Here is a 10,438-nt window from a genome sequence, read left to right as displayed (position 1 = left end):
TAATAAAACATAGCAAATATATGAATTTTCACGCTGCAAAGCAAAAAGTAGCTTCTTTAAGCAATTTACAAAATATAAATGACATATATATATATATATATATATATATATATATATATAATATACTAAAATATACAATAAAATCCAGGCAAACAAAATGTTATGATGTGGAAACTCATGAGTGTGCTACTGTGTGTGAGGTATGTCCACAAAATAAATTTCAGTAACATTATTTAAAACAATTTTAATGTGCCTAGTTAGTATTACTTAAAACTTAAATTTAGCATATCTCTAACATTGTTTGTTTTGCTTATCTCATAGTATAAAATATAAATTTTTATTCCTCTGATATATATTTTTTTTTAGGAGATAATGTCTCAGGGTCATAGAAGTAAAGAAACAAATTGTGCCTCATTGAAAGGAATATAGACACAGTCATTATTGAAAACTTACAATTATACGTATTTTGTACTTGGTACATAACGTTATATTTGATTATGCGTTTGTATGTGCAATAAAATAATAAGTATATTACACATTCTACACGATACTACCCCCTTAGTTTCTTTGCAGCGGAAAACTCGTACCCTAAATATATACTAAAGATACAGATACAGTCACATATTATATTTATGTATATAATATTTTACAGTTTAACCTCTAGATAGAGCCGTATATATAGACCACACGATTTTACACTTTCTGTTACTCCAATCGAAACTCGATGTTATATACTGTAAAATTATAAATATAACTACTCTTTCGACTCTGAATACCATGCCGCAGGTATCCTGAAAAAAAAAAAAAATAATAAAAGAAGGTCTAAACATGCATCAACGAGCATTGAAGAAACGATTCATTTCATTCCTGACATTCTTTTTCTTACAGATAAACATACAGTGCAGTTTTGCGTTAATTTCTTACCATATAAGAATCTATAACGTTCACATACTATGTAATCTTGTCGGATTACTTACTTTCAACGCAGGTACACATCACAGCAATTCAGATAAGGTACAAATCTATAGCATTTCCTTTCTCTTTCATACACGAAACAGTAAAATTGTAATATATAAAAGTCAAAATTTTATTTGATTAAATTAACCCACACAAGGATAGCAAAGCATGTCATATCATGTTTACTTCGTAGCAAAGATGGACGCGTCTGATACGCATACATGGTCCCGCGTATTTATCACAAAAGCATTAAATATACCACAGTAGCTTTCATCGCTGTACAGTGTGTACCGATACGTTGTAAAGAGTTATTAATCGTTGAAGATTCTATAAAACTCATGGTACATAAATATATAAGTTACTTTTCATTCAAAAATTCGCAATTATTGGAGCACAGACACTGTATAGAGTTAATTTTACAAAATACTCCGAACTTCGCACATGTCTCTTGCATCGCTTTAACGTCTATTCGTTTTATCCAACTTTTCGAATCACCGCGTCCATTTCTATTGTGCCGCGGTATCTAAAATGCTTTGCCGCCATGTGGCATGGAAAGGAATTTTCAAGATCTTAACTCGTGTCTTGGGCAACGCGGTTAAGAGAAGCTTCTGTAGTTGCGGCAATGGTAAGATATCGACTTGCGGACTCGCCAGTTGTGGCTGTTGCTTATCGTCTCCTGCAAAGTAATCAAATAACGACTCATAATATTATATATATATATATATATATATATATATGTGTGTGTGTGTGTGTGTGTGTGTGTGTGTGTGTGTGTGTGTGTGTGTGTAGTAAAATCAGAAATATGCTAATCTTTCTCAAGTTAATAAACATTGATAACTTGCAACATACCTTTTTGGTTCTCGTTTTCATCTTCAACATCTGCAATCAATCGTAAGCAGGGGACAGGTTTTAAAACTGGTATCGAATCTCCAGTAACTTGTTTACTCATAAGATTGCACTGATCAACAAACAGTTCTGTAACCCTGAGTAATTCAAGGGTAACACCCCATATGAAATGTGTCAAGTTGTTTGACAATTCTGTGACCCCTCCAAGCACCATGTTATTAGATGTTGCTGATTGAGATATATAAGTTGGTATAATTAGTAACCTCTTGATATTCTTGCAATTAGCAAGACATTTGTCAAATCCATTCTTCACATCAAAATTAACCAATTCCATCTGACAGAGATTTTCCAATTTTGATACACCTTCAAGAATATCAAATGTACAACAGGATCCTTGACCCTTTTCAAGTCTAAGGCGTTCCAATTTATTTAATTTGATTAAAACATTAGTTCCAAACTTGTCAGGAAAGTCAGAACATTCGCCCAATTCTAACGTTTCGAGGTTTGTCAATACTTGTATAACGTCAATTTTCTTCTTTCCAAGTTCTTTAACTGATGTCAAACTCTGTACATAACAACAGAAATCACATATATTATATATAGAACATATATAAATGTTTTAATCAAAATTGTATTAAATATTAAGACTCACCAGTTGCGTCAAGTGTATCAAATTTTGTAGAGGTGTAAGATTTTGTTGCAATGACATTCCACTTATTGCTTTAAGTCTGAGTTCTTGGCATCGACCTAGGTTCCCAATTGATTCCAAGTTGAGAGAATCACATTTAATTGACATTGCGCTCAGTACCTCCAATTGAGGACAACTCTTAATAACTTCTTCGACCACCATGACGGGGCATCTGCATAACTCGAGCTTGACGAGACTGGTCACTCGCGGTACAATAGTCAAAAACTTCCTCCAAATGTTATCAGATTCGCCAGAGACTAACATTTTTCTAAGATCTAGGTGTTGCGTACCGCGCCTCTGTAATGTTTCCGCCAAACCGTCCCAATCAGTCACCTGGCTATTCTTCATACGTACTGTCTTCCACAAAGACGGATGAGCCGCTAAATCATGCCACATCTTGCAAACTCGCCCGGCCCGCAGTAGTTCTTGCACCTTAAGATATTGGAAAATACGCAGCAGAGCGTGATAGCCGGCGCAAACTGAACCCATGAAATTTTGCTGTTGTTCCATATCTTGGTTTTGCTTCCTCCTGAAAGTATCAAAAGAAGAAAACGCACAATTTAAAAACAGATGCTTGAGACCTCTCATATCATACAAAAGTAATTTATTTATTATTATCTATATTATAACGATAAAAGTTTACTTTTAAAGAGACTTTTAAAAAGATTAGAAAAGTTATCTCTGTTATACAGTACAATTTTTGATATATGCTCTTAAAAAGTCTCTAGAAAAATAATCCTTGATCGAAAATTTATATATATAAATTATCTATTCCTAGCAACAAGGTGATAAGGCTTAAAACAAAGAAACAAATGTAGAAGTGGATATAGGATTGCAGGATGAAAAGGATTGTGAAAATTTATGGGAAAACGCACTAAGAGTTTTTGTGTTTCAGCTCGCATACATGTCTTTATATCTGCAAATATAAAAAGTAAAAATGAATTAGATTTTTTCCACTGAAGCACCTATCAGTAGCTTTATTTGTAATTGCAGCATGAATGTAAACATTTATACATAAATGTGCATTTTAATATCAAGTAAATCGCGCGCGCGCAAGTAAGCGGTTGTAGGAATTAATTTACCTTGATACTACAATTACAAAAAAAATACCGTGAGAATCAACAGGTGCACATCTTATCTGTTTTTTATATTTGTTGAAAATTTGGCCGCATTTCTAAGAAGCTAAGGCAGTGTGCTTCGATCATAAGATAAAATCAAATTCATTTTTAACATTCGAGATTTTCATATTTCCAAATATAATAAACACATCGGTATATATTGCATTTACAATTTTATATGATTTTTGTATATTTATCAAATTTATAATAAAATGTGTTGTTGTAAAACGTAAAATCTATTGTATAATTAAGCTAAAAATAAAGGCAAATATAAAAGTTTTATATAATTTTTACTGAATTAGAAGCATGTGTGGATTATTATAGAAAGAATATTTCTAAACTTTGTAAATACAATATGTACAAAGCAACTGCCAAAACCTCAAAAGAGAGTTGCCTTAACTTAAATTACTTGGAAAAAGCATCTTAAATAAGGGAAAAAGATAAGAATGTCTACGTGTTTCAAGGATTTACACTTACTTGCTATTTTTAATTTTTGTTACTGTACCCGCTTTAGTTAATAACGATTGTCGACGAGCTGCTTTAATTGGTTCAGCATTTGTTTCAAGAGTGTCTGCAGTATCTGTTGTATGTACTGGTATACATGCAGGTTTATTTTCAGACAATTTATGACCTGTATCTGTTTTCTTCTTGTCAGGCATATAATCTATATCAGCAACAAAAGATTTATTCTCAAATATTTTCTCAACCGACTTATCTCTTTTAGGAATATCTTTACTATCCTTATTATTTTTATTATCTAATTCTTCAGTTATCTTAGTAGTAATTGAAGATGCAGGATTTATCAGATGTGCCATATCTTTTGAAATTTCTTTATCAGGTGTAACATTTATTTTTTCCGGTAGATCGATGTCTAAATGTTTGGGTGGAGGTGCACGTAACTTTGTTACAGAATTATCCACAGTATTCGAAATATCAGTAAGTGAACCATCTTGAAGCATTGGCGGTTTATCGCCAATCTTGTCCGGTCTCACTGTTATGGCTGGTTGAACTGCCATTGCATTATTTTTCGGTACTACAATATATCTTTTGCCGCCCATTAAAGCAATATTTTGAGCCGGTTTCGGCATAGTACCATCGTAACTTTGCAAAAATTCATTTTCCGTTTGAGGAAACCAAGTGCCTTCCTTTTTGTCTATGTTTGATGGTGACGAGTTTGCGGACGATATTTTGGTAATTTTCGAAGAACTTCTCGCTTGTGCGTCCACATTGTCAGATTTCGGAATTCTTTGCAATTTCGGAGGAGATGAATTACTTTGATGTTTCGATTTTGCATTTTGTACACCCAACATACTAATTGGGATCAATGGAGGTGGTGTCAAAGATGGATTGTTTGGTGTATGAGATTCTTTAGTATCCGGCTGACAATTCTACAACAGATTTATTTTTATGTATCATAAAGATTTTCACAATCTGTATGTATACATTTCAATCTGTATGTATAACAATAATATTTTCACACATTCCATGAAATTCAAAAGTAATTTTTGAAATAAACTATTGAAGAAAAGTAATTTTTATCAATACAAGTATATACAGGATGTCCCAAAATTTTTGACACACCCGAAGTGTGAAGATAGATTGGGCCAAACTGAGTCGAAAAGTCTTGTACCATTTTCTTCTATAACGCTTCAAAAAGAAATTATTGAGTAAAGTTTGGCTAATCAGCACCGATCTTTAGCCGGACACACGTCAGTGAGCCGCGCGCCTGATAGTGGTGCGCCGCTGTAACAGCTGAACGCTCACGCACACTATCAGGCGCGTGGCTCACCAATGTGCGCTTGATGAAAGATCAGCAATGATTGGCCAGACTTTACTCAATAATATCTCTTTTATTAAGCGTTATTCAAAAAAATGGTACAGAACTTTTCGACTCAGTTTGGCCCAATCTACTTTCACACTTCGGGTGTGTCAAAAGTTTTGGGATACCCTGTATAATAGAATTCAATCAAAATGTACAATACATAAGTATTGATCTCTACATTATCAAAGAGTTCCTTAAATTCTAACGTATGACACAATAAACCTACCTTACAGACATATTCGTCACTGCCTGCAAATTCCATGCCATCGACACATTCAGGATGATATAAACAGAGACAGACTCGACATTGTAAGCTTGGTATTAATCCCATACTTGTCGAACATCTTATGCTGCATGGCTCTTGAACTTTGGGCCTGTAAGATGTGCGTTGAAGAGGGGAAAGGAATTCAGGAAAAAACACAAGATTTCCATATTAAGGATACATGAAGGAAACAAAAGGAAGAATAGTTATGAAAATTATAGAAGAAGAGTATTAGCAAAAGCTCGTCTCCTATTTAAAAACAGTAACTTTGGTACATACATATTATATGAATATTAAAATTATATTCCATAATTATGCATATAACTCATATATACTTGCATATGCAATATGCAAAATATATGGATATGCATAAATTTAGTGCTTTATAAAAAATAAAATTTAATAATGTTTAATTTTCTTTTCTACTTGAACATAAAACATGAAATGCAAAACTCTAATAAAAAGCAAACAAAATTTAAACTATGAAGTTCAATTACTTTAAGATTTTTCCTTGTTTTCTCAAATATACATAAAGTTAAATAAAACAATTCAAATATAAAATATATACTATAACAATATAATATATATAATTTTATATGTATAAATTCGACTATTAACAATTAAATTAAGAGATAGATAAACTTCAAATTTTTAATATGTATTTGACAATAAGGTTTTTAGTATTGATATGTTTTATATATATATATATATGTATATAATATGATGTACCAAAATTCTTATATTTAATATTAACGGAGACTATATTTAATATTATCATTAGAATTTAAATATTCAGTAAGTTTCTTAAATTTTCTATATATATATATATATATATATATATATATATATATATATATATATATAAAACAGAAATTTTACATATATGTACATAATAAATACACATATACACACACCTACATAAATATACACAGGAATATTTCAAAAATCTTTTTTTTAATGTTTTATCTTTCTGATTAAATTTACGTTCAAGATAATATAATGCATATTACATGCTAATAATGGAAGTAAAATAAAATAATTTAAATACTTACGTTAGCAATCTTTTAGTTTTAACGGAAGTAACCTTCTCAGCTATTTGCTGACTTCGTCTTGTATTTGCAATACTTCGTTGAGGTGGCAGCATCTCACTCTCTTCAACTGATGGTTTCATTTCTGTTATGCAGATTTTAAATTTATGAAAATTAATTTTGCATTTAAAAAAATTTTGTAATTTAAAAAAAGAACACAATTTTTTATATAATAATTATATATATGTAAATATATGAATAAGGAAAGAAAATACAAGATGATATAGAATTGATATGGCATGAAAATTCTAATATTTCCAAATTGTAATTGTAATTTGTTATATTGTCATATTATAATATTAATGTAATAAAAATATATTAATGTAATGTATACAATTTCTCATATTTCAAAAATATAAAAAAAAAACTATAAACAAATATAAAAAATAATATAACACATATATTTAAAAAAAAATACATATATATATATATAATATTTAAACATAAAAACATACTTATTTGAGGAGTTTTCTTTGCAGTTGCTTTTGTCTTATATGCCGGAGAGGTTGATGCTTTTGTTGATTTCGGGGTAGCTTTTGTAGACACTGGAATAGGTGCAGGAGCGGGTTTTGAAACTTCTGCAACAGGTGCAGGAATAGGGACGGAAGATTCCTGTATTGACTTCTTTGTTGCAGCTTCCTGTAAAGACTTTCTTGTTGTAGGTTCCTGTACTGTTTTTTTTGCTGCAGGTTCTTGTACTGGCTTTTTCGTTGGTGAGGCTTTCTTATTACCCAAAGATTTCCTTCCCATCGTGGATCCTCCTGAGGTCTGCAATATCAATATATATCAAGTTATCATTACAGAGACTCTTAATAATATTAATATATTATATTAAATAATAGATTAATATATAATTAGATTAATATATTAAATTAATATATTATTTAAATAGAGCAATATTTTATAATGGTAAAACTTAAATGTAAAAACTCTAAGAACATACTCCTATTTTTTTAGCCTGTCGAACAATCTCCTTTGTAGAATCTTTAAGTCCAAGAGGTTCTTTGAAGAATGTAAAATTGTCAATGGTCAAGTCCTTCGAACTAACTGTAAGATAAAAATCAATTCTGTGATATTTCTAATATATTCATATAATTAATTAAAGTTATATGTTACTTGCTACAACTATATACTTACGACATTCTGCAACCTCTCTAAAACTCCTGACTTTTTTACCCTTTGGTGTATAATAATATATATCAGCCATTCTTTTAGAAGAATCATTAGTAGCTCTATATACTAGTTCTCGCTTCCATCCATATTTAAATGGCTCTTTGTATAATGGATTTGATATATCGACAGCTTTTTGCCTTCCTCCTGGACTGGCGCCACGAGAAACACGACTACTTTTTGATTTTTGCGATATCGCAGATGGGCTACTTGCAGCTGATGACGAATTTGCTGATCTATTAGAAGTTATTTCAATTTTGTTTGGTTCCACTTCAGAATCTATGCTATTTGGTATATCAATGGAATCTGTTTCTGATTTGTCAGACTCCTTTTCCTTTTTAATCTTTCCTATATTCAAATGTTCCATACTGTCTGTCTCATAAATATAGGTTTTCATATCATCAGAATCTTGATCATCTTCTCTTTTTCCTCTAATGTCCAAGCTCCTTCTTGAATATCTCACACGTTTTACAAGTTGGGCTTCTGCCATTTCAGCTTCAGCTATGATAAAATACAAATTTAAAATTTGCAAGTCTGTGACATTTTTGGCATAGAAATAAATATTATTTTAATGAAAATAATATAAAGATTACATTAATGCATATAAAACTTTAAAAAATTTTTCTATATAAATAATATATTAATTTTTTTCATGATCATCAGAAAAAAATATAAATACTTTATTAAAATAATTAATAAGTAATTTATTAAATTTTATATTTTTATTTTAATTTTTTAAATAATATTTTGTTATTTAATAATAAATATATATTATATATATATATATATATATATATATATATATATATATATAATTTTTTTGTTATATAGTTTAATAATTATTTTCAAAATACTATAAGCAATTATTATACAACAAAAAACTACCATGTAATTATATTATATAAATCTTTTTTTTTTACATTTCTAAATGTATATATGCACACATATAACATGCATAATATAGAAATTAAATTTTATATTATTATATTATTATAAGATGTTATAAGATATTATAAGATATTATAATATTATTATATTATGTAATTATAATATTATAATATTATTATAAGAACAAGCATTATATTTGTTATATTTTATAAAGAAAGTAATAATTTATTACATTTTATTGTCATTTAAATTCTTGTCTGTGATTTTTTTCACCCACTTATTGATTTTTCAAGTGAGTTTAGCTTTATATGATTTTTTAGTATCGAAAGTTTTAGATACAGTCAAACGAAAAATATTTAATGTAAACAAAAAAATTTTTAGATAAATCATCTCAATAAAAAATTCACGTATGAATTTTTCCAATAAATCCGAGAAAGAAAATTCTACGAAAATAAAAGAAATAAAAATATTTGCCGAAAAAGAACATATACATATAATTATCTCTTCGCCTCAGTTTCAAAACCAAGCATAACAACGAATATTACCAATAAGTTTCTTCAGAACGTGACTACCCGGTTGCGATTCGAGCTTAGAATCGAAGCCGTTGAATTCCGAGTCCTCGGAGCTGCCGTCCTCGAGTTCCGAGAATTTACGCTTGCGTCCCCTCGTTTCGAGCGGCTCCGTCGCGTCGCTCTCCATGGTGCTCGTGGAGTTGGTCTTGAGCTTTTTCATCTTTCTGCGCGGAAAGGGCGAACCGTGTTTCTTGGGCGAGCCTTTTAGATCGCCGTTAACCTCTTGCGCGTTACCATCCGCGTCACCAGCGGCCGCGTTGTTGTTCGGCGAGTCTTCCATTGGCACGGTAGTATCACCAACGTCGCCGCTTTCGAGGTTAGAATCCTCGCACGATACTTCGGCGTTCCCGCCATTCATGTTCGCGCCGTCCATCACGGCGACTAAATCGCCGAAACGAGACTGCGGTCTACTTCTCGTAAACGCCGCTCTTTTCGCGCTAATCAACACAATATTGTGCGTCGCTCCTCGTCGTCAATTATCGTTTCGCACGTCCACTAAAGCGCACCGCGTCAAAATAGATCGCTGGCTATCACAAAGAAGCACCACACAGGCAGTCAATCTGTCTCACTCTTTTTTACCTCTCTTTCTCTCTCCTCCTCTCTTACACCCGCGCGCTACAGTTTCCTCGCGTCGGCCTGCCGTGATCCCGCGCTCATCTGGCCCGCGTATGCGCACCGGACGTGCGCAAATGATCACTACGCGCTATTTACACAATCCCACGATCGTCGCTGAACTTGTCGCGCGACACGTCCACAAGCACGGTCGTGCATTACGTCCACCTACGCCCGCACGTTTTGCGCGCGACGACGCCGTCACACCGTCCGAACGTCACGCTGACACACGCAGATATCGAATGAAAAATCGGTCTCGGAAGCCACGCAACATTCGCGAAGCGTCCCGTCCGCGCGACGGAGTACCGGAAATGACCGTGAAGATCTGCACATGCCTAGAACCCTATAATATAGGGTTCCGCGTTCTAAGCGCCACCGTCGATCGGACCTGCAGCCGCGCATACATGAATGCCTC

At 32.2% G+C, this 10,438-nt stretch overlaps 1 protein-coding gene across 1 annotated transcript; it reads right to left on the bottom strand.

The window, feature by feature from the left end:
* Positions 1–229: 229 nt before the first annotated feature.
* On the bottom strand, positions 230–10,356 carry LOC126859435 (uncharacterized). The gene is made up of 10 exons (XM_050610726.1): positions 9,385–10,356; positions 7,919–8,452; positions 7,725–7,828; positions 7,237–7,549; positions 6,746–6,866; positions 5,658–5,805; positions 4,087–4,997; positions 2,456–3,020; positions 1,807–2,368; positions 230–1,633 (listed from the first exon to the last, which is right to left on the bottom strand). The coding sequence occupies exons 1-10, from the start codon at positions 9,782–9,784 to the stop codon at positions 1,464–1,466; spliced, it is 3,828 nt and encodes a 1,275-aa protein (XP_050466683.1). The 5' UTR covers positions 9,785–10,356; the 3' UTR covers positions 230–1,463.
* Positions 10,357–10,438: the final 82 nt, after the last annotated feature.

The sequence above is a fragment of the Cataglyphis hispanica genome, chromosome 3 (assembly GCF_021464435.1).
Source record: "Cataglyphis hispanica isolate Lineage 1 chromosome 3, ULB_Chis1_1.0, whole genome shotgun sequence".
In the NCBI taxonomy this organism is placed as follows: Eukaryota; Metazoa; Arthropoda; class Insecta; order Hymenoptera; family Formicidae; genus Cataglyphis; species Cataglyphis hispanica.
This window is presented reverse-complemented; position numbering and strand designations above follow the sequence as displayed.

Bases quoted from the DNA above. Each gene is read 5' to 3' on its own strand.
- LOC126859435 (XM_050610726.1), bottom strand. From the start codon at position 9,784: ATGGACGGCGCGAACATGAATGGCGGGAACGCCGAAGTATCGTGCGAG. The intron at 8,453-9,384 runs GTAATATTCGTT...ATTTTATCATAG, and splicing joins CGTTCTGAAGAAACTTATTG to CTGAAGCTGAAATGGCAGAA. The intron at 5,806-6,745 runs GTAAGTATTTAA...CACATCTTACAG, and splicing joins AAAACTAAAAGATTGCTAAC to GCCCAAAGTTCAAGAGCCAT.